Source organism: Phyllostomus hastatus, unplaced genomic scaffold, assembly GCF_019186645.2.
Source record: "Phyllostomus hastatus isolate PE091 unplaced genomic scaffold, TTU_PhHast_1.1 phas_contig_41, whole genome shotgun sequence".
In the NCBI taxonomy this organism is placed as follows: Eukaryota; Metazoa; Chordata; class Mammalia; order Chiroptera; family Phyllostomidae; genus Phyllostomus; species Phyllostomus hastatus.
Genome location: NW_025333876.1, coordinates 11,463,585 through 11,488,715, shown reverse-complemented (window position 1 = coordinate 11,488,715; position 25,131 = coordinate 11,463,585). Strand labels below are relative to the sequence as shown.

Genomic DNA, 25,131 nt, shown 5'->3' with positions numbered 1-25,131 from the left:
TGGACCCCTGTGCTTGAAACAGAGCTCATAATTCTTGGAACTTCCTGAGTGATAGGAGGGTCTCTTGTTCTAAGGAGGCTACACTTTGTGGGCTCCTGGATAACTTCAAGATTGGGGCTGGTCACTGGAAATACTAAGCCATAATTAAGAGACTGGAACTTTTAATCTTACCCACCATCCTCAGGGAAGTAGAGGGGATGAAGACTGAGTTTATGATCGATCATGCCTACATAATGAAGCCCCATAAAGACTCCTAATGTACGGGGTTCAGAGAGCCTCTAGGTTACTGAACACATCCAGTAACTTCAACTCCATAGGTACAGAAGCTCCTACACTCAGAATCTTTCCAGACCTCACCACATGTAGCTCTTCATCTAGTTGTACATCTGTATCATTTATAATATGCTTTATTAGATAATAATTGGTAAACATATCAAGTGTTTCTCTGAGTTCTATTATGGCAAATTGCCTAATCTGAGGAGTGAGTCATGGGAACCCCCAATTTGTAGCCAAGTTGGACAGAAGTTGCCAGTGACCTGAAGACCTACTACTTACAACTGGTGTCTAAGGTTAGTGTGGAACTGAGCCTTTGATGCATTAGATCTGACATTAACTCTAGGCAAACAGTGTAAGAATTGAATTAAACTGTAGGACATCTTGCTGGTGTCAGATAACTGATTGGGGTGAGAAAAAACGCAGACATCTGTTGTCAGAACCACTATGACTAGAAATAGAAGCAATAATGCTTACCATTTCAACCTTTGAGTCATTTAAACATAAAATTGGTATGTTCTACCCAGACTTGAAGTTTCAAAACCTCCAAAGGTGATCCAGAAGCTGTGTTAAGGATAAGAACTACTCATTTCTTCATTCCCGTTTTTCTATAGACTTCAGTCAACCAGTTTACCAAGTATCTTCTTTTCTCAGCATTTTTGCATTTGTGTTTTTATGTTAACAAAAGTCTATGTAGGACATATGAAGTCCACTGATCAGCTGACCAGATGAGGTCAAGGAACCAACTGCAAGAGAACATGCAGGAGCACTTATCTCTGGGATGGTATGGGGCAGGTTTTCAGGACCATCTTTCCTCCAACAATCAAGAAGTTAGAAAGATATTCAAATATAGAGAAGAGGGAGAATATTAGAAGGTATTGAATATTCATTCATTCATTCACCAAATAATATTTACTGAGCATACACAGACAATTTGGGGACATGGCAGTCATAAGAGGGAGTCTAGGTGGAAAAGAGAAAACAGACAAATAATGGCACAGCATTCCAAAAAGAGGCAGAGGCACATGCCAAGGCATTAGTGAGTAAGGAGCAGGGCAGCTTGATAGTTAGTGTGGATACAACCCATAAACACAAGTCAGCTGTCTAAGAATGGGCAAGGGGTAGGCAGTCAGAGCTTCGCTCAACGTGAAGATTGATTTAGAACTTACTGTAAAATATTACACACCACTGGAAAATTTTAAGCAGAAGCTTTGTAAAATTCATATTTATTTTTATGTAGAACATGGTGTTGGGGACCGCCCTGCCTGGTATCAGAAGCTGTAACCCCCGCCAAGGCAAAGGCTGAGACAGTGGCCTTGGACCATAAGCCAGCAAGGAGACAAAAGCTTATCTCCCTGGCAGGAGCGCTGCTTCTGCCGCTTCATTCATAACTGACCCCCAATGCTTGGTTGGTTAGCCAATGACAGGTAAGATTCCCCAAGGGGGGAATGACATAAGACAGGCATGATCACATGGGAGGCCCCCAAGAAAGGACTTTGGGGGCTACAGCAAAAAGGAGTGATTGACCTTCACCCCTCAGCTTTGACATAGCCTGAGTCCTCATCGTCTTGGAGAAAATCTCCTTATCTCTCGGTTGCCTTAGTTCCCTTGCTCCACCTAAGCCTGAAACAATGACAGAGGGTGGTGCAGCTCTGTGCTGAAAAGGGCGGGTGCCCAGGTGATCAGGCCTAAGAAAGAATATGTAAAATCCTGTGAAACCTGCTTTGTTTAGAATGCTCTCAGTTGAATAATGAGGGTCCAGGGAAGAAGTAAGTTTGTTCCTTAAAGTTTTTTACAGCTCTTTGACCCTGACTCTAAATAGGCCCTCAGACCTCCTTGTTACCTATTGTTTGATCCTGACTTCCTAGCAATGAGTAATGAGCTGTACCTGAATTCTTAGGCAAATGAAACCAATAAAAAGCCTCTCCAGCGGGGGAACAGTGCGCTCTCCCCACCAGAGAGAGTGGCCATTCCGTTCCTACTTCCCCACAGGACCTGGTTGTCTCTGTGTATGTTTTTCTCGCAAGTTGACAAGCCATCCACAGCGTTCCGCGGTCACTGCCAGCCGGTGATCACGACAACGTGGTGAAAATGGGTTGGAAAGGAGGATGCGTGAGCCCTGGGAGACCAGTCAAGATATTACTGAAAACATCTGGGTGACTTGGTCTCTGGAAAGACTGTGGCAGTAGATACCAAGAGGTACAAACACACTAAAAAGTTATTTAGGTGCTACAACACAAGGGACTCAGAAATAGTTTCAGATACAATTTGATCAGTGGTTTTTAAGTTTCACTTGAACATCTGGAACACTTGTAAAAAATATAAGTTCCTGGGCCCATACTCAGGGGTTCTAATTTTGCAGGTCAAGGGAATAAAGATGCTAGAGCCTGAATTTTTAAACCAGCAGCCCTAGCAGTTCATGTACTGATGAATCTCCCACCACATTTTGGGATGCACTGATTAGAGGACTCCCAAGATTCTGGCTTACATAAAGAGTGGGTTAGGCACCATTTTATGGAAGAGTAAATGATGAGGGAACTAGAAGCTAGTCATGCATTGAGGAGCATAAGCTCCTCACAGCCTGTGGAGACAGATGCACAAAAGTGGACCATGTCTGCTGAGCACAATAATCCAGGGTTTGGAATATTTCTGTAGGGCTGACTACATGGTCTGATAGAAGCAGCTCACCAACTAAGTGTCATATTTGCCTCCTAAACATAATTTGATTTAGAATGTTGGGAAGCTGAGACATCCAAGCGTGTAAGAGGCATATGCTGTTCTTGCTGGCCCCAGAAGCCTCTATGAGGATAACCCCACACCTCCACCTAGATCATACCAAGTGATCACTACCAGACATGGCATCTTTTGTCCCTCTTATATATCAACTTGACTTGCTGCCTCACTATATGCAGGTCTTTGACAAACTATTTAAAATAGTAACTTCCCCTTTTAAAACATTAATTTTTAGAGACTTCATTTTTTAGAGCAGTTTTAGATTCACAGCAAAACTGCGCAGAAGTTACACAGATTTCCCCTATCTCTTTCCTTCTTAGTATCTCCTTACTTTCCAGCACTGCAAAATGCTCCAGGCTCATCCTATGTATTCCCTGCCCCAGACCTGGAATCACACATTTATCCAAAGATCCCTGGTCTCTTTTATAGGAGAATGGTATTAGAAACCAAGATCTTGGTTGGTGCTGGGTGTTTGTTGCCAAGAGCATGCCACTACTTCTAGGCCCTCTCAGCCAGCAGTGCCGGGAGATAGATGTGTGTACTCGAGCCCATGTATCCACACACACAAACATTCATAAAAATTTCTAGACATAGCCAACTATATGTATATGAAACTGAACATGAATTCGTACTGACGTCTCCAGCTCTAATCCATCACCACATGGATTGTTCCCACCACCTCCCCTTGCTTATCTGTAATGTTCCTGTAGCAGGGGATACCTGGGTCTCCCGTAGGCCAGTTATGTGATCATTCCATTCCAGCACACATCACAGCAGTGTCAGAAGTGTTGACCTGAACGCCTGTGCTCATTTGTTTTTATCCATCTACCTTGCTTTATTCTCCTCTGTTGTACTTCACACCACTTAATATGTTTATTTTCTGTTTTCCTTTCCATGACAACAGGGATTTTTATTGCTGGGTCCTTAGCCCCTAAAACTGCCTTGACAAAGTTGGTGCTCAGTAAATATAAACTAAATTATTAAATAAATGAAAAATATTTATTCTTATTACCATAATTAAGCAGGTCTCAGTCAGACTTTTCCTACCCAGCAATATGTTATTTAGGCTTGAGATACTGTATTGGCTTCAATCGAACTATAATTGCAGAATATAATTTAGACTTTTTACCAATTCAACTGACTACTCAATCGCTTCAATTATAACCACCTAACTAAAACAGTGCACTGTCACAATCACAGCTTCTACTTTTCCTATAAGGCCTGACTTGAACCACCCTTCCCACCAATTTCCACCCCCTACACCACCCCCACTGCCAAACCTAAACCTCCTAGACACCATCAATCCCATTTAAATTTCCTAGACACTTCAATTTAAGCTATCTTGATAAATAACTATAAAGGCACATAAAATAATTTTTGGATAAAGTACACAGATTTACTCTCTGTTCCTTAGTGTGGAAGCTTAAGGTTTAAGAACAAAGACTAATAGAAAACATATGGAAAAGATCAGTAACAAGATGAAATCTTGGCCCAAATATAGTCTGCCACGTTTTGCATACCAAAGTCTAAAATAATAGATGAGGTTTTTTTCAGTATTGCCAAAGCATCACTTGAAATACCATAAGCTTTTTAAAAATCTGAAGTGTAACAAAATAAATATTGTGATTTTTTTAAACCTAACAGAAAACACAATTTTGAAAGAGAAAGAAAAGCAAAACAAATTCCAGGATTCACTTTACCTTATTAGTTTACACAAGCTTGAAAGAATCTCCCAAAGAATGAACTCAAAGTTTACTGCCAAGAGACACAAATTAACTCTCTGTTTAAAATATGAAAACTTTAGTATAAAAATGTAGCATTTAGGGAGTCAATTGCTACTCTTCAGGAGAGACAGTTTAGAGAAATTAGAACATTTTTTATAATAGTAATTGGTCAACAGAAGTTCCTGATTCCATCTTATTCAATACTATGAAATTATTTCTTATACTACTAAAAACAGGCAAATCAGAGAAATACCTCATAAAGGCGAAACACAGAATTCTATAACGGAGATCATTTTTTATTTCAAACGTTATTATAAGCCAATCTAATGAATATATTTGGGAGGAAGGTGATAGCTGATAGAAAAGAGGATATAATTCTTTGTATGGAAAAGTTATATATTTCTTCTGTGTGACTGATGACAATCTATTTCATTTAAAAAATTAACTAGATGTGAAATGCTATGTTTCTAATCCTAGTTCCTTGTCTTAATGAAAGGAAGCACTAGTATGAATACAGGATATCAGACAAGCAAGATCTTAAGATTACTCTGAGTCCACCTTAAATTGCTGAGACACTGAGCTCCATGTTACAGTGGACCTTAATTTGAAGAATTCTTTTGGCACGAAAATGAAAATAAAAACAGTAATCAGTACATGCTGTTTCATTTAGTTCAGTTTGCCTTTCTTATTAGAGGAAATTCTTACCATACCTCAAAAGCAAATTTAAGGGGAAAAGAAAGAAGTAAGCCACAGAAATCTTACCAAGAACACAAGCATCTCAATTCAAACCCACAAAGCTTTGGATAATGAAAAGAAAAACATAATTTTAATTCAACCCAAGCATTTTCCAGGCAGATTATATTTGCTTAAATTGCTACAGTGATTCAAGAGACAGCCCTATTTAAACATACAGTTACTGAGGATTTTTAAGAGACTGAGTTAAAGAACTTAGGAATTTCTGATTCATTTACAGGATTTGCAAATTCATCAACCCCTGAAAACTAGAGCAAACTCAACAGGTATGGTGACAAAATAATTTTCAATTTTTTAAGAAAGTATTCCTACTCTTAAAAATAAAAAAGTATATTTGATTTGTTTAACATTAAAATAGATTTCAGCCATCATAAAAGCACAATTTTTGTAAGCAGTATCTGGTAAAAGCTACATTTAAAAACTTTTATTAGCCAAATTATTTGGGGAAAAAGAATTAAAAGTGAATTTAATTTTCAACTTAAGATGGATCCAATAAATAATCTTTGTTTTTACATATTTTTTGTTTTGAATGAAAGATTCTTAGGTTAATGGAATATTTTCCTGTTTCTTTCTGTCTCTCAACTTTAAGTGACAAAAATCTGACAAATGACTTTGAGCAATACATCGGGGCAGTGTTACAGATTGGGGTGGTAGGGAAGACGGGTATTTATACAAATTTCACTAGGAATTTTCTCAAAATTCTCCATTGATCAAATCCCTGGTATTTAGAACATTTTTGTTTTTATTTGCCTCTTTCACAAAGGAAAGATATGAGGGTTCTATCTGGTACTAAAGGATCTATTTGCTTGAGTTTTGGTTAAGATTTAAATGTATTATGGCTAAAAATAATTCTGAGACTTTCATATTTTTAATAGCAAAAGAGTGTTATTTCCTTAGGCCTTGGATGTAGTAGTGACAGCATACTAATTTTACAAAGTTAAATTTAAAACTGCTTTAAAAAAATTCTGAACTATATACTAATTCTTGGTTTCCCATATTCTAGTTTCTGTGGCATACTGAGAAAACAATTAAGTCTATTTTAAAACAATAAAATGCTATGCGGCTTTCCAATTACTTTAAACTTTCAAGAACAAAATTTTATCTCATTTTGATCAGAACTTTCCTGATGAAAGCATGAGTGCTTTTTTCCAAGGTAGAGAAATGTTATGGTATAGAAACTTTTATAGCTATAATATGAAAAATTCATATTAACAAATAATTTTTCAAACTGGTAACTTGTATTTTACTTTCTTTTTCATATTTGTTCTTTTTCTATTGCTTAGTATAATAGGAAAATTAATAGAGTATATTGTGATGGAGACATATTTAATAGACAAGAGAAGAAGCCACATTCTTTGTGACTAGGTTCATTTCAAGAAATCACTGTGATGACATACACACATGCCTAGAAATATGCAAACATTAGTAGTGATAAGTATCATTAATGAGAGGGAATCTATAACTTATTAAACCAATCTTTCATTCAACAAAATTCTGATCCCTCATACAACGTGAATTATACTAGGTTCTGTCAAAAATTAGAGGTCAGGAAATGAGATGACTGACAGTGAGCTATAATGTTTTGCTATGAGTTATCCTATAGGAAAGACATAAATTGTAGAACATAAAATATCAGAAATAATCAAAATGTGCTTATTAGCAAATGACTGGGAAGAGATTAGATAAATGAAAATTTAGATGAAAAGAAGTAAGACATGATTGTAACGGAAAACTATCATGGGTGAAGTTGAAGAGTAAGAGGAATAGAAAATAATGGACATATGGATGGAGATGGGATGGATTTCAGATCAGAAAGCTACACTACCAGGCAAAAGGGAGTAGGGCAAGGTTGAGATACAGGTCCATGATCCTCAAGGGATAAGGACAATGATGAGTTCAGACTTACAAGAGAAACCTTTTTTCTTAGATAGACAAAGAGACTGAAACAGACAAGAGAATCCCTTTATTTTCAGAGAGGCCCCATCATCACAAGGTCTTGATTCCAGGTTAAAGGTATGCAGTTAGGTTCAGGATCAAAAGTATCATCTAGGTCTCCTTTTTGTTCACAATAATTTATCATAATTACTGAACAGAGTTGTAATTTTAATCCTCAAGTGTAAGGTTACTAATTGATGATTGCTAGTGTTCTTAACACAAGAATAAAATTCAGAGTTCTGATGAACAACACTCTTTTTAAAGTTCAACTGTGTAACAGTAAGCTTCTGAGACCCTCTTAAATGTCCTGACCCCACCCAAATGTATATCTCTGCCTCTGCTTCTACTTTCACCTTTCTAGGACACAGCAAACTTATAGAACCCCAACTCCATGGTGCAGTGAGACTGACATGAAGTATGACAAGTACTTAAAAAATTAGTATGCTATACTGAGTATATAATAAATTATTATAAATCAAATACATAAGTTATTATCAACTACAGAATAAAATGTCTAGGATTTTCTATACCCATTCCTGCTAACATCCCAAAGCCTGGGTCAAATGATGCCTATAAAAACTTCCCTGTCTCCCCCAAGAAGGGTTAAGCTATTAACTCCCAAAGCACTGGTGTCTCTGCTATAAACCATATTTCCCTCTGCCTGAGAATATAGTTTGCTGTGTTGTGTTCCTCTCATACACTAAACTATAAGATCTTTATGGAAAGGACCATGCCTTCACATCTTCATTTCTGTGTCCCCCACTAAGCACTGGATCTCACCCCTAGAAATAATTCAAGACATGCTTTGACTGGAATAACTCAACCAAATCAAATAACTACCAGCAGTTGCAAGGTCCTTTCCTAACCTAATTCACACACAACATCTAGTATAAGTCACTAACTACAGCAGATGAAAGAGCACTTCCAATCAGACTCATTGAGGAGTTCCTTGCACCATCCTCCTCATCTAGATCAGCCAGCAGTAAACACTACCTCTTGGAATTAGACCACACCCCTTTACCTCTTCTCCTCCCAGGTCTCTCTATTTCATCCATGAACATTGCTGTATGAAGACCACAGCTCAACTATATTAATACATTAAATTAGGTAATATATTACCTATAGAGTAAATTCTTTAGGTCAGAATTCAGGCCCTCCAGATTTTGGGTTAGATTGGTTCTAACAGTTTTATTTTGTTCCTTCAACAGTTAACCACCAGTTCCCCAACACCCCACTCTGTGTTGTTTATATATTTTTGCTCATCTCTTATATCTGGAAATCTTTCCCATTTCCCTCTACGAGCACCCTAATATTCCTTCAAAGTTTGGTCAAACTGCATATCCTCCATGAATCCCATAGATAAGAAGGAACAATGGATTAAGTCTCTTTAGATTTGCAATAGGAAACTTTATGAGTTTCAAAATCAAAGGCTGTTTGCCCTGACCTGTGTGGCTCAGTTGGTTGGATGTCATTCCCCCAATCCAAAAGGCTACTGGTTCAATTCCCAGTCAGGGCACATGCCTGGGTTGGGGGTTCAGCCCCCAACTGGGACACATATGAGAGGCAACCAATCCATGTTTCTCTCTCACATAGAAGTTCTTCTCCCTCTTTCTCCCTCCCTCTAACAATAAATAACCACAGATTGGTTAAAAAGATCAAATCATTGCTATTTTGGCATTTTCTATAGATAGGGATAAGAATAATATATAATGAAAAAATATATTAGAGTAAATGATTGATTCTATTTTCTTGGTATAAATAAGACACAAGGTCAGCCCTGGCTGGCATAGCTCAGTGGATTGAGCGCGGGCTGGGAACCAAAGTGTCCCAGGTTCGATTCCCAGCCAGGGTACATTCCTGGGTTGCAGGCCAGAACCCCCAGCAACCACACATTGATGTCTCTCTCTCTCTCTCTCTCTCTCTCTCTCTCTCTCTCTCTCTCTCCCCCCCAAAAAAAAATAAATAAATAAAATCTTAAAAAAAAACACACACATTTAATTAAAAAATAAAATAAGACACAAGGTCATCATTCAAAATCAACAAGGAACTGAGGTTTTAGAGGCTTGTCTAAAAGAAAGGGAAGGGAAATACCTAAGTAGATGCTGCTGGGCAGCATTTGAATGGTCATAAATTTAAAGTTAAACCAGTTGGCATGGTCCTGTTTTTTTCTTGTAATATTCAGCTACTTGAGTTGGGCTGAGAGTAGATGGAGAATTGAAGTAACCAGTAAAGTATGGGCCAGAGAGTTTATGGCATGTAAAAAGGAATGATGGCAGTGATGCACTAGGGCCTAGGTTGGTAAGAAGAAATTGTGTACTGGGAGGTATGGATAAGAGGCCATGAAAAAATAGTAGGAACGATATATTTTAGGTCACACTGAAGTTAAAGAATTACTGCAGTTAGACTTACTACATGGAGTAAGTTACAAAGACAGTAGGTACTGGTCAGAGTGTGAAGGGGCTGCAGCACTAATAATGACAAGACCCATGGAATGGTAAGGAAGACTAGAGAAAATATAAGTGAAAGAAAAACGATCAAGGGCCTCTGACTCTACTTGAATAACTACTTCGATTCCCAAATGAACATAATTTACATCTTCCAATTTTTAATTTCTGATGAGGAAACACAAAACTGGAATGTTAGGGTCTACAACTGCTTTTCTAAAATGAGATTCTATCAGAGAAAATGATTTAAGTAATTATTTTCAAAATTATCCCAATGAAAAAATAACAAGTACCATTCTAGATAAATAGGATATAACTCATTTCATTGCATACAATGTGTTAAGACATTCATTTTTTCATGAAACCCTGGATGACAGAGAAAAATGGCCTCCGAAAAAAAGAGGTATGATTCTTTTTATTTTACAACATAATTATTCCATCTGAATCGTTTTAAACTTGCAAAGCACACTTCATATGACCCTAACAACTACCAGATAAGATAAACAGGCAAGCATTTATAATTCTTAATTTTATTAGTGAGGCAAGAGGCAGATATGTTAAGTGACTTTATCATCATTAAGTGACAGAACTTAAATGAAGGTTTTCAGGCTCCTCATCCAGTACACAATCCACCATTTACTACAACTTCAAGTTTCAGCATGAGTGCTGATTGTCTGCTTTTATTAAGCTGAGCACTCCCTCCATTATAAGCCCAACCCACACATACCCTTCTACTCAATGCATTACATGTCTCTCTGATTCTCCACTTGACCTAAACTCCTGGGATACAACACAGAGTGTTTTTAATATCTGTATATAAAGCTTAACTCAAAAATATAAGTAGAAAGAAGGAAGTTAGGAAGGTAGTAAGCAAAATGTATAGCATAACCTATTAGAAACTAAAAAAAAAAGTGGTAAAAAGTAAATATTGTATGTATTTTTGCAATTTGAATTAGTTGTTTGAGTAGACTCAGATGAAATAATTGGATTTTGGAAACTTTCATGGGGAAAATCTGAAGTCATGGTTAGGCTTGGACAGAGAACAGGAAGAGGAAACATGATAGCTATTTTTAATATCTCAAGCTCTCACATAAAAGGAAGTGTTTCATGTTTTCTCAAAGGGCAGAAAGAAGCATTACCAGTAAACAGAAATTGAGTGGGAAACTTTTGGTTAATATTAAAAAAGAAACTCTTAAATAAAAGCTCTCTAACTAAAACATCAGGTCTCTCCTCTTATCGGTAGTGGCCATTACCAAGGGACCAAATAGTCAATGAGAACACCCAGCATTTAGAGTAAAGGAAACACCAACTTTGTAGTTGAGACATCATGCTATCACTGAAAATCTATAGTCTAGGAAACTAGCAAGACAAACTGAAATTCTCTTAAAAGAGGGTTATTTGGTCTGGTTCCATATAACATGTGACTTTAAAAAGGAAAAAAACCTCCTTACTATGATATAAACATTAATTTTGGCTTCGTATTGCCCATTCATTCTGGACATTCTTTTTATATTTCAATATACATAGATATTATATGTTTTGTGTAACTGTCAGTTTATGCAAAAATTTTTATAAATTTCATTCACTTTTCTTACAATATATTTCCTTTCCTCCTTGGAATAGGACAAAAAGAGACTATGGGCTTTTTAAGTCCAGTATGTATACTTTTCTTCTTGCTTGGACTCAAAGTATATTGCCAATATGAAAGTTATCAATGGGATGAAGATTATGACCAAGAGCCAGATGACGTTTACCAACCAGAATTCCATTTTCATCAAAATATAGACTATGAAGTGCCTTTTCATCAGTATACTTTAGGCTGTGCCAGTGAGTGCTTCTGTCCACCCAACTTTCCATCATCCATGTACTGTGATAATCGCAAACTTCGGAGTATCCCAAGTATTCCGGCACACATTCAGCAAGTCTACCTTCAGTTCAATGAAATTGAGGCTGTGACCGCAGATTCATTCATCAATGCAACTCATCTTAAAGAAATCAATCTCAGTCACAACAAAATTAAATCTCAAAAGATTGATCACGGTGTGTTTGCTAAGTTGTCAAATCTACTACAACTTCACCTACAGCATAACAATTTAGAAGAATTTCCGTTTCCTCTTCCTAAGTCTTTGGAGAGACTTCTTCTTGGTTACAATGAGATCTCCAGATTGCAGACAAATGCAGTGGATGGGCTAGTAAACTTGACTATGCTCGATCTCTGTTATAATCATCTTGATGATTCTATGTTACAAGAAAAAAACCTTGTCAAAATGGAAAAATTACTGCAGCTCAACCTATGCAACAACAGATTAGAATCAATGCCTCCTGGTTTGCCTTCTTCACTTATGTATTTGTCTTTAGAAAATAATTCAATTTCTTCTATCCCAGAAAATTACTTCAATGAACTTTCAAAACTTCATGCTCTAAGAATGTCACACAACAAACTACAAGACATCCCATATAATATTTTTAATATTTCTAACCTTGTAGAGCTCAATGTTGGACATAATAAACTGAAGCAAGCATTCTATATTCCAAGAAATTTACAACACCTATACCTAGAAAATAATGAAATTGAAAGTATGTAAAATTTCATTATTTTTAAAAGACAGAGTATTTACAAATCTATGCTTTATACATTGTTGAAAATGAGTTGCTTTGAAGTTCGCCCCAAGAGAGGAGTGCTATGAGGTTTATAGCTTTTCCTATTAAATTTTATCACTTTGAACACTGAGAAGTAGTACTGTAGAGTATATGAAGAAATATGATATGAGTATCTAGAGAAGTGTGGATAGGAAAATGCAGAAATTGGCCCCAGAGAAAGGTATAAAATTTATAGTTTTATCTATTAAATTTTATCACTTTGAATACTGAGGAATAGTAGTACTGTAGAATGTATGAAGAAATATGAGTCTTCTGAGTAGGGGGACTATAGATGATTTTCATTTTTTCTTGAGGCTATTTCTACTAAAATTTATTACTTTAATAATATAGTAATTAAATTACTAAATTTTCAATGAAGTCATCATTTATTTTGATAATATAAAATTCATTTAGTTTTATTTTCATTTTATTTGATTACTATAAAAATATTTAAGCCTAATTCTACTTATAAGTATTCTAATTAGTAAAACTATAGCTATGTAAAATTTTAATAAAATCCACTATAGGATTATGAATGTAATATAGCAGGATTAATTTTTAATTTGTATTTTTCAGATATCAATGTTACAGTGATGTGTCCATCTGTTGACCCACTATATTACCACCATTTAACATACATTCGTGTGGACCAAAACAAGCTAAGAGAGCCTATAAACTCATACATTTTCCTCTGCTTCCCTCATATACATAGTATTTATTATGGTGAACAAAGAAACATTAATGGTCAAACAATACAACTGAAGACCCAAGTTTTAGGGAGATTTCAAGATGATGCTGATAGCGAAGATCAGGATGATCGTCATGAAGGCTCAGAACAAGAAGGAACAGAAGAAAACATTGACACTCACTATTATGGAAACCAAGAATGGCAAGAAACTTTATAGATATACATTTATTACTTCACAAAACTTATAGCTTACAACAATATATGAAGAATTATGTGTTAGGATAAGATCAAATACTTGAGTTTAAATTGTCAGTAACATCTGCATCATTACATAGGATGAGAATTTACTTCATCACAACCTGTACTTAGTAAATTTTAGCAATTGTCCAAAATGTCACAGCTTTTGCTGTGTTCCATTTTAACTGAGATAAATGTTTTTTATAGTAAATTCACTAAAGAAAGATTTGTTTTAGTTACATAAATATTTTCTAATAAATAACTGCTTTGTTGTTCACAAGGTTAAGTTAATGTTAGCACAAGAAAGTATATCAACATTATTAAACACTTCTATTTTTCTAGCACAATGAATTAGAAACATACATGCACATCTGCCAATGTTTATTTACAGTGTTCAAACTGCATAAAGTTCCTTTAAAATATGAACACAGGCTTTGACATCCTTTTTAAATCTTATAATCACATGTTATTTAATCTATCATTTTGAAGTATTTTAAGTATACTTATAATAAAGATGATCTAACTGCTGTGATGAAACTTTCTTGATTTATCAGTCTAAAACATTTTACAGAACTCCTTAGATAAGCAATAAACGCAAATCTGGGGCTGCCTACACAGGGAACCCAAAGAACAAAAATAACAATTTGGATAATGTGCAAAGACGAGACAAGTAAAACTATATATTTTTAATGTATTATATTGGTTATGCTATTATATTATCCCATTTTTTTCTCCCCTTTATTCCCCTCCACCCTGCACTCCCTCTCTCCAGCATTCACCCCTTAGTTCATGTTCATGAGTCATAAATATAAATTCTTTGGCTGCTCCATTTCCTATACTATTCTTAACCTCCCCCTGTCTTGTTTTCTACCCACCATTTATGCTTTTTATCCCCTGTACCTTTTCCCCCATGCTCCCCACTCCCCACTGATAACCCTCCATGTGCTCTCCATTTCTGTGAATCTGTTCCTATTCTGGTTGTTTGCTTAGTTCATTTTTGGTTTTGTATATTTTTTAGGTTCAGTTTTACAGTTGTGAGTTTGTTGTCATTTTACTGTTCATATTTCTTATCTTCTTTTTCTTAGCTAAGTCCCTTTAACATTTCATATAATAATGGCTTGATAATGATGAATTCCTTTAACTTGACTTTCTCAGGGAAGCATTTATCTGCCCTTCCATTCTAAATGATAGTTTTGCTGGATAGAGCAATCTTGTACGTAGGTCCTTGCCTTTCATGACTTTGAATAATTCTTTCCAGCCCCTTTTTGCCTGCAAGATTTCTTTTGAGAAATCAGCTGATAGTCTTATGAACACTCCTTTGTGGGTAACTGTCTCCTTTCCTCTTGCTGTTTTTAAGAATCTCCCTTCTCTTTCTATCTTGCATAATGTAATTATGATGTGCGTTGGTTTGTGCTTCCTTGAGTCCAAGTATTTTGGAACACTCTGAGCTTCCTGGACTGCCTGGAAGTCTATTTCCTTTGCCAGATTGGGAAAGTTCTCCTTCAGTATGTTTTCAAGTACATTTTCCATCTCTTGCTCTTCCTCTTCTGGTACCCTTATGATTAGGACGTTGGAATGTTTAAAGATGTCCTGGAGGTTCCCCTAAGCCTCTCCTCATTGTTTTGAATTCTTGTTTCTTCATTCTGTTCTGAATGTTTATTTCTTCCTTCTGGTCCAAATTGCTGATTTGCTTCCCAGTTTCCTTCCCTTCACTGTTGGTTCCCTATATATTTTTCTTTATTTCACTTTGCATAGCTTTCACTTTTTCCTGTATTTTGTGACCATACTCAACCATTTTGTGAGCATCCTGATTCACCAATGCTTTGAACTCTGAATCTGATTTGTTGGCTATCTCTTCATTGCTTGGTTCTATTTTTGGAGCTTCGACCTTTCTTTTATTTGGGCCATATTTTTTTTTGTCTTGGTTCTCCTGTTATGTTGTAAGGGGCAGAGTCTTAGGTATTCACCAGGACGCAGCATCCCACCTCACTGAGTTGTGGTGCTATATGTGGGAGTGGGGTCAGAGAGGGAACAATGCAGCTTGCTCAGCTCTCAGCAGCTTTCAGTTACTTCCCCTGCTACCCACAAGCAAACTGGGCCCTTCTGGTGCTGATTCCTGGGTGGGTGGGTTTGTGTACATTCTAGGAACCTGTGAGTCTCTCAAATGAACTCTCCTGTGAAGCTGAGAGTTTCTCCCACCCCCACAATCCCCACATGTTTTTACAGCCAGAGGTTTTGAGGCTTTATTTCCCCGTGCTGGTACTCGGGGTTACATGGTCTGCCTTGCTCCCCAATTGTTCCTCATGGTTCATCTGCACAAAAATGAAGGACCGCCTGGTCCACCAGTCACTGCCTTGCCCACCCACTCCTCCAGCTATTTCCTTGCTGCATATCCTCTCCATACCTGGCTGCCCGTCTCTGCCCCTCCTATCAGTCTGAATGAATGTTTCTTCTTTAACTCCTTAGTTGTCGGACTACCATACAGTTCAATTTTCTTGCAGTTCTGGATGTTTTTTGTTTTTAAATTTGTTACTGTCCTGCTTTTGGTTGTGTGAGGATGCAAAGTGTATCTAACTATGCCTCCACCTTTGCTGGAAGCAAAAAGCTATGTTTTAGAAGCAGTTTTCAAGTGGCAAGTCTTTATTTTTTCTGGAAATGAGACAGTTTAAAATGAAACCTGTAATGTTCTTTATATCTTTAAGTTATTAGCATTTAACAGAAACAGTAGCCATGTCTCTAGGGACAAGCTGAACAATCCAAACTGAACACAGACAATATTCCATTCTTTCATTCAATTAACATTCATCAAGTCATTTGGGGTGTAGGGCTTAACAATTAGAGGTCAAGAAATGGAACATCTATATGTGCCTGTGACACTGTAAGATACAGGTTATGAGGATAAAAGGTGAGAGCAAAATTCTAGTGATGTGGGTAAAGCCCACTTTCAACAGTGGTAAAAAAAAGTTTTAAGTACCACCTACTCCTTTAATGAAAATTTTAAAATAGGGCTATGCATTTAAATTTTTATTAGGGGCTAATAAGTGGAAAACACTGTGAGTGTTTCAGGAGGGAAGAAATATATTATATATCTTATCTAGAACAATTTATAAGTTACTAGGAAGCTATCACAGAAATGTAAATCAAAGCCACATTGAGATACCCTTTCACACTAACAGTAGCAGGCTGACAGTTCTTGGGGAGAGAGATTGGGAGTGGAGAGTTGGACCAAAAAAAAAAAAAAAAAAAAAGAACTCACAGACAGACAACAATGTGTGGTGACTGTCGGGGGTTGTGGAGGTAGAAGAGGAGATGGGGAGATAAAGGGTAGTGGGAAAAATACATTAAAAATGAACCATTAATAAACACCAAGTCTTGTCCTGGCTGGTGTGGCTCAGTGGATTGAGTGCTGACCTGCAAACCAAAAGGTTACCAGTTTGATTCCCAGTCCGGGCACATGCCTGGGTCGTCCTCAGTAGGGGATGTGTGAGAGGCAACTGATTGATGTATCTCACACATTGATGTTTCTCCCCCTCTCTTCCTTTCCCCCTCCCGCTCTCTCTAAAAGTAAATAAATAAAATCTTAAAAAAAAAATGCCAAGTCTTAGCAAGGAGGTGCAAAAGTTGAACCCTCATGCTCCACTGGTTGGGATATCAGCTGGTGCAGCTGTTTTAGAAAGCAGTCAGGCAGTTCTTCAAAAAGTAAGTTACCTATGACATAACAGTTCCACTCCTAGAAGTATACCCAAGAGAAACACTCACATATGTTCACAGAAAAACATTTTCATAGCAGTATTACCCATTAACAGCCCTAAAGCACCCAGATGTCTTATCAGCTGATAAACTGATAAGCAACCTGTGGTATTTCCACACAAGGAAAATATTATTCAGCCAAAAGAAGCAATGAAGTAATGATACATACTGCAACATGAATGAACCAGGAAAATATTACACTAGTGAAAAGTCAATCAGAGCAGACCACATATTATATCATTCCTTTTACATGAAATGTCCAGAACAGGCAAATCTACAGAAACAGATAGATTATTGTCTGCCTAGGGCTAGAGAGAAGGGAAATAGAAGAGAAGTGTGGAGTACTGACAATGGATAGAAGTGCGGTAAGCAGTTAAACAGCAGAACAAGGATGATGGACCAGGTACAGAAGGTCACCAGAGCAGAAAGACCCAGGTGCCTAGCAACAGGCAAAACTGAGAAAAACGAGGACCTTGTTCCCAGAGTAACCTTTCTTCCCCTAGCATATCACACACAGGTTGTTGGTTTGGACTATGCTGATCTTTCATATGATTAGTCATGTGGTTTAGATCATTTGAACTTTCCTACATAAAGATATTGGTAGGCCTCAGTTGTGTTTCAGCTACAGCCCCAGAAAAGCAACAAAACCAGACAAATTTGGCAATGGCTGCCTGCAGATGAGCTGCACTGACTAATGACCCCCCTCATCCTCCTTCCCTCCCTGCCCTGACCAATCAGTAGAAACAATGACCCTAAAAGGACACACCTGGAAATTGATAAATATTCTATTGAAATCCTTCCCTGGAACCTCTCCTAAAATTTCCACCCTTAAAAGCCCTTAGGATGGAGAATCCAGTGGGGGTCTCCCTTCTGGGAGCAGGACCGAGCCTTTCTCCTCCCCTTTCTTTTCCTCCTTCCCCTTCTCTTCCTCGAAAGTGCTTTACCTTCCTTTCTCCTAAGTTCCAAAGGCCCTTCTTTTGCCTCTGCAACTTATTTCCTGAGCCCATTTCTTCCACCACCCACTTCTACCTCTGTGACTTTCTCAATAACTTTTTTTCATATAGTGTAAGTCTTCGCTCTGAATTCTTTCCTAGTCAAAACTCAAGTGCCCAGGTTGCTGAACCAAGGTCTGGTCTCGACCCACCCATCTAATACGTGGTGCTGTTCTTGCCACCAACAGAAGGTTCCTTTCGGGGATGATAAAAATATTATAAAATTTATTGTGATGATGGTTGTACAAGCCTGAAAATATTAAAGGACAAGTCTGTATATATTAAAAGGGTGACTTGTATGAGATATGAAATATCTCAATAAAGCTGTTATTAAAAAATTTAAGGAAGAAGACAAAACAATTCACTCTAACACATGGAAGAAAGAAATAAAATGTTTAAGTGGCAGAAACTATGCAAAGTTATGTGATTACAGATATCCTAATTTTACTTCTGGCCAGGATATGGTGAAGTAGTTGAAGGCTTCACAGATGTGTGAGTAGGAACTGAATGGTACGGGTAGAAAAAGTATGCTCCCAGAGCAAGAGTAATATAGAAATGTGGTAATCACTTATTTCACCTCTTCACAGTTAAAAATAAAAGTAAAACCCTACAATTTTCAGAATTTTGGAGCTTCTATTTTTTATCTCCTCCTAAACTGATAAAATACATTTTAATCCTCAAAGAACAGCCTTATCTAAGAACACAGTTACACAATTTAGCAACTCAGAATAAGGAATTTGAAATCAGATGTGCCTGAATAGAAGCCTGACTTCATACTTCTAATTAAGCTAGGTAACTTTCAGTAAGTTCATTAACTTCTGGAAGCTTCCCTCTCCCCATTTCCATAAGGAAGGAGGTTCTCACAGAGCTATTAGAGGATAAAGAGAAACAGTGTACATTAACAAGGGATTTAACAAGCCTGTGATAGTCACAGGTATCCAACAAGCAGGAACCATTTCAGCATGTTCAGCCCAGCAACCTGTTGAATTTACACGCTCCCCAAATGTCAGCTGTGTTGCACACACCTCACTGCCCTCTCAGAGACCCCAAAACAGAATCAGCAGTCTTTGGGATTTCTTCCAAGATTCTACTCATACAAAAGATCAGTGAACAAGAGAGACTTCACTAAAGGTTTCATTAGGGAAAGAGAGGAGGGTGCTTAAATCACATATGGACAACAAACATATTCCAAGTCACTATCTGATAGTTCAGCTCAAAGGCCTGCCAGGGGGCAGAGGACAGTTTCTTCCAACCCCTTAAACGTCACTCTGGCCACAGTATAAAGTCAAATCCTCCAGTATATTAGGAAGAAGAAGTCAACTCTGCTCTGGCTCCTCCTTCCAAAGGCCCTCTAGCTATAGGGCCCAAAGAGAATACAAGTTAACAACTATCTTTGTTACTTGAAAATGCTCTAAAGAATCCTCCCCAAGTATTTCTCATTAAAAACAGAACAAAACAACCCTAATGCTTTCCCAAGGAGAAAGTGAAGAATAAAGTATTTCTTCAACTAGTACATCAAAACTGCAGGCATCTACCAGAGCTACTGATACAACCAGTGATTTGATAGCTATAACAGGAAATAAAAAGATGAAAATTCATCTATTTTTTTTCCATTACATTTCAAAGTATTAGTTATATTAGCTATTAGGCTGAACCATGTGACCACTAACAAATAAATACAAATCACACCATGAACCCAAGCTTAATTAATAAACATAAAAGTATAATATACATTTAGTTTATAGAAAGAAAATAAAAATAAATACTATTTCATACATTTGCTGACAATAGTTAAGAATTTTTAGTTTAGTTAAATATTACTTGAAACACTACACATTTGCCATTATTCCTCAAACTGGAACCACTAAACTAGAATGCAGATGTGTATGTATCATGTGAAACACTTAACAACTCCACAAGAACAAAAGAAAGAAACCTTGTTTGTTCTGTATACTTTTACTGCTGCAGAGAATATGACCCCAAGGATAGCTAGAATTAAAACCCTGGTTTCCTGATTCCAAATCCATTTTTTTCCTAAATCTTAGAAATAAAGTATAACAGCAGCTGGACACAAAATTAAATCACAGTGGCTAGAAATCCAAAATTTCTTATATTTCATTTGCCTAAATAAATATAACTATTCCTAGCAAGTAAAGATCACAGAATCATGAACATGCCTGTCATTACAACCTAAATATGTTACAAATTAACTAAATGGAGATTTATACACTATTCAGTAAAACTGAACCCCCAAATATGTTACATTTTTAACACAAACCCTCCCTTATATTGAATCATAATACCCCTCCCTTTAAACATTACCCTTTAGTTTGAGAAGTTCTCAGTTCTCATTTGTATTTCATTTGACAAAATGACAGGTCTTCCAAGAGCATGAGATTTGAGATGGAGATTCAAACCATAGACTTTCCACAAAATCCTAGAATATTGTATTTAAAGGATCTATAAATATCTGGCAACTCAGTGGTTCCCAATGGGAATGATTTTACCCTCAGGGGACATTTGGCAATCAATGTCTTGAGACAAATTTTGGTTGTCACTGTGAGGGTGGGTAGAAAATGGGTTACTAGCCTCTGGTGAGCAGAGAGCAGGATGCTGCTGAAATGTCCTATAGTGCACGTAACAGTCCCTATCAAAAAAAATATCCAGTCCAAAATTTAATGGTAATGAGGTTAAGAAACTACAGGAACTGGATTCTAGTCTAACAGATAAAGAAAATAAAGCCAGAACTAATGCTTACATATTCTGACTCCTAAGTTAAACTACTTCCAGTAAAGTTAGAGGATAAATAAAGAAAAGACTCTTCTCATTTGTAGTTTTTTGAAACTCAGTCTACTTATTAGTTACTTGTTCTGTCAGTAAAACTAAGCATCCTTCTCCTCCAAAAAAATAAAAATAAAACGAAAAATTCTCCTGGAAAACGTTTCTTTCCTGACCAGAGGGGAGGGGGCCGATAACCGAGGAAAGAAGGGGAAGGGTGAAGGAACATGTATAAAGGACCCGTGGGCAAAGACAACGGCAGAGGAAGGGGTACAAGGAGGATGGTGGGTAGGGGAGGGGAGAGTAATGGGTGGAGGGAAATGGGGACAACTGTACTTGAACAACAATTAGAAAAAAATAAACAACACCTTCTTTCCAACACTCAATTCTATTCAACACATTTTTGGTTGCCTGCTGCTGAGAGATAATTAAGGAAGTAGAATGTAAAGCATGATGGGACACCTTCAAGAATACAAAATTCTACAAAGGTACAAAGAATAATGCAGTAGGGTCACCAAAAAGAATTCCACAGAGAAAACTCACTCAATTTTGGATAAATGCCTGCTCTTGAGCCTTAGACAACTTTCATCTTTTATTACTGTGCAGCGAAAGCCAAATAGCTTTCTACTAGGATATAATAGTTCTTTGTAGAGTAGAAAACAATGTAAATGTCAAACATATTTTCTTCTGGGAACTGTACAGTAAAGAAGTTTACCCCAAAGAGAGGTAACAAATATCTTTCTTCAGAACTGAAGTCATCACACCAAGATCTTAGGGCAGAACCAGTCACACAATGATAGTCTTAGGTTTGGGGTGGTCATATCAGAAAGAGACAGCAAGACCACGTGACTTAGGATGGGGACTTTGGGTCATGCAGTATCAGTTTCGACCTGGATGCTGAGTTCAACCATGTGGACACTTGATAAATTATGCCTATGTAATAAAGCCCCAATTTTAAAATAATTGAACAGCAAGGTTTGGTAACACTTTTCTGGTTGGCAAGGTATGTTGTCACACATCAATGCCAGGTGGGTAATGCAATGAGAGACAATGGAAGCTCTGCACTTTGAAACCCTCCCAGATTCTGCCTAAAGTATCTCTAGTTGGCTGATATTTATGTGTATTCTTCCCTAATAAACCATAACTAAAATGACTTTCAGTGAGTTCTATGAGTCCTTATAGCAAATTATCAAAAGTGTGGGTGGTTTTGAGAACCCCCCCAAATTTGCAGTTGATGTAAGAAGTGAGGATGGTCTTGGGGACTATGTCCTCAATCTGTGTTTGGCTAACTCTGGGCAAGAAGATGGGTTTTTTAACCAGTGCAAATCTGAATATGTTTAGTTTCTTGTCCTGTGTTGTTTTTTCCCTTCAGAGTGGCTGTGACCTCTGACTTGCTTCTAAACAACAGAACATGGCAAAGGTGAGATGACATATATGTGATTATATGTGCATGATTGCTATAAAGGCTATACTGTCCATCTTGCTGGAAGACTATCTCCCTTTCTAGCTGTGAAGAAGCAACCTGCCTTGTTAGGAGCTGCCTGATGGAAGAGACCACATTGCAAGGAACTAGGGTGGCCTTTGGCCAACATCTGGCAAGACAATGAGGCCCTTAGTCCCACATTCTGCAAGGATCTATGGCCAACAACCACATGGGCTCACACATGGATCCTTTACTTTACTCAACTCTTGTAGTGAGGGTGCAGCCCTAGCCAACGACTTGATTACAGCTTTCAGTTAAGATCCTGAGGCAGAGAACCAAGCAAAGCCATGCCTAGACTCCTGACCCACAGAAACTGTGAGATAATAAATGTAAGTTATTTTAAGCCATTCATGAATGTCGATAATGCATGCAGTAGACAAATAGCGGTATTCTTCAGGAATGTGACATTAGTGAGATATTTCTAATATTAAAATAAGATCAAATCACTACTGGCTAAAATCAAAAATCCTTCAGTGGTCTCTCACTGGCTACAAAATAAAGCCCAAATACCTTAGCAGAGTAAAAACAATCCCCTAAATCTGACCTCTAGTCCTCTGTCTGATCTCTACTTATGGGCCACTGCCTCACCACTTCTCTCTATCCCTTCAAGCTCCAGCCATATATAACTAATAACTTTTTTCAATTATTTACCCTCCCCACCTATGTAATGCTCCCCTTCCTAGAACATCTCACCCTCTGTCACCATCGCCACTTGTCACCCATTTTCTCTACATGTGTCAGTGTGGTACAGCCTCTGTCGTCTCATCCTCTTTCAGGCTATTACAGCCTGCACATTTCTGTGTAGTAGGTTCCATTGTGCATTCTATGGTTTCTTAGCTGCCCTTCCCACTGATTTACTAAAAAGGGGAGAAACTGAACTTTTCTCATCTGTGCTTATTTTGTCTGTAGTTCTGGCAGAGAATTGGTGCTCGATAAACTTTTACTAAATGAATGAATGCCAAAAGAACTATATTCCTGGTCATAACTTTTTTTAAAAAAGATATAATCCACAAAGTAATTTTTTGTAGTACAAAATATCAAACTATATATACCATTAGTAAAACTACTAATCTCTAAGATTCTCTAAATCTGACATTTAATACCTACTCAGTTCACCTCTCTACATTCTGTTAAACCTGCCAAACAATGTGAAAACAAATTAGTATCTTCTGTTCATAGTTAGATATTTTCAATGACTTTAAAAAGTTGATTATACCCTTAAAGCCATAAAATTGACAATTTATATCAAACTCCCAAAATATCACAACTAAATTTTTAAAAATTCACATTCAAATAAAAGCATGAGTATTCAAGCCTTAGTTTATTCAAGCTTTAATTTGAAAGGACCTTAAACCAGTTTTGAATATAAAGAGAACAAATTAGTATTCTTTACTTTTCTACTTTTAAATATTTATCCATATTTATATTTGATAAATTTTTGGCTTAGAGGAGAAATGTTACCTTGATTGCTAAAAGTACCAAAGCATGATAAAAGTAAACTTAATATTAAATATTTATAGTTTCATTCACTTAGGAAACAAAAATATCTTTTATGAAATCTAAAATTATAAATCAAATATACCTTCAAAAGGCTGATTCTGACACTTGGATTATTTTATGCATAACTAGTACAAAGGGGAGGGAATCCCAAATGACTAAATTATAAAATAGATTGTGCTAAAAGTAATTTTTACATTGAATTATAGTATAAAACAATATTTTTACTCCTAATAAAAGTAGATCATAGACTATGCTTTGGCTTGCTGTATTATTTCATTAAAGAATATTTTATCTCCTGTAGAAACATTAAAATGAAAAGCATATTTTAGAACTATGTCACCTTCATAAGCTTATATTCACAAAAACATTAGTGTTGATTTTATAAGGTAAAAATAACACAAACTTACAATAATTAGTAGAAACAGACTGAACACAACAATTACAAATATTTTAAGCATACTTCCTTGTACAACACACTACATTTCACCCTAGAGAAAGAATGTTGTTGGCAAAGATCTCTACCCACATGGAAACTGCTTTTAAAGCTGTTGGGCCTTGAAATTCTACTCAGCAGTTTGAAATCAATCCACAGCTTTCCTCATTCACCCTCCCACTTGGGGTTATGCACAGATATGAACATCTACTGAAAAAAAAAAATTCAAAACAGCTACAATAGTAGCCCCCCTCCCCAAAAATATTATCCTAAATATCATTTGTTAGGTTGTGGCTCATCTAACAGTCTTAATAAATGTAAAGGTTATCTCTATTTTTTGATGTTTTAGTTACCTTAAACAATTATTTTTAACAAGTACATTAGTATACATCATTGTGTAACTTCAATATCCATTACAGGCGAGGAAATAGTGCCGCAAATGTCACAAATCTTGTTATTCTTAATTTTTAACCATTGATGTTTTTGATGAAATGGCATCTACAAATACAGCACCAGGAACTCTGAGTGATTCTGTTTGAAATTACCTAAGAAAAAGTCTGAAATGTGCACTGCCAGATAAAATCCACCGGTAGCTTAAATCCTTCCCATCACATTCCCCTAATCCTTGATTACATTTCTATATTTTTCTAGTCTGCAATACTATTTTTTTATTTTTCATAGTTTAGATTTAAAAAATAATTCTATTAATTAAAAATAATGATACCTATGAAGATAAAAAACCTATTAAGAAAATTAAAAGTATAGCTT

General features: G+C 36.7%; 2 protein-coding genes across 5 annotated transcripts in view; one reads left to right on the top strand and one right to left on the bottom strand.

The window, feature by feature from the left end:
* LOC123822774 (centromere protein P) overlaps positions 1–25,131 on the bottom strand; it is a 278,910-nt gene that overhangs the window by 174,631 nt on the left and 79,148 nt on the right. The window lies entirely within an intron of this gene.
* On the top strand, positions 5,507–13,945 carry OMD (osteomodulin). Its single transcript, XM_045844925.1, has 3 exons — positions 5,507–5,749; positions 11,486–12,439; positions 13,079–13,945. The coding sequence occupies exons 2-3, from the start codon at positions 11,500–11,502 to the stop codon at positions 13,405–13,407; spliced, it is 1,269 nt and encodes a 422-aa protein (XP_045700881.1). The 5' UTR covers positions 5,507–5,749; positions 11,486–11,499; the 3' UTR covers positions 13,408–13,945.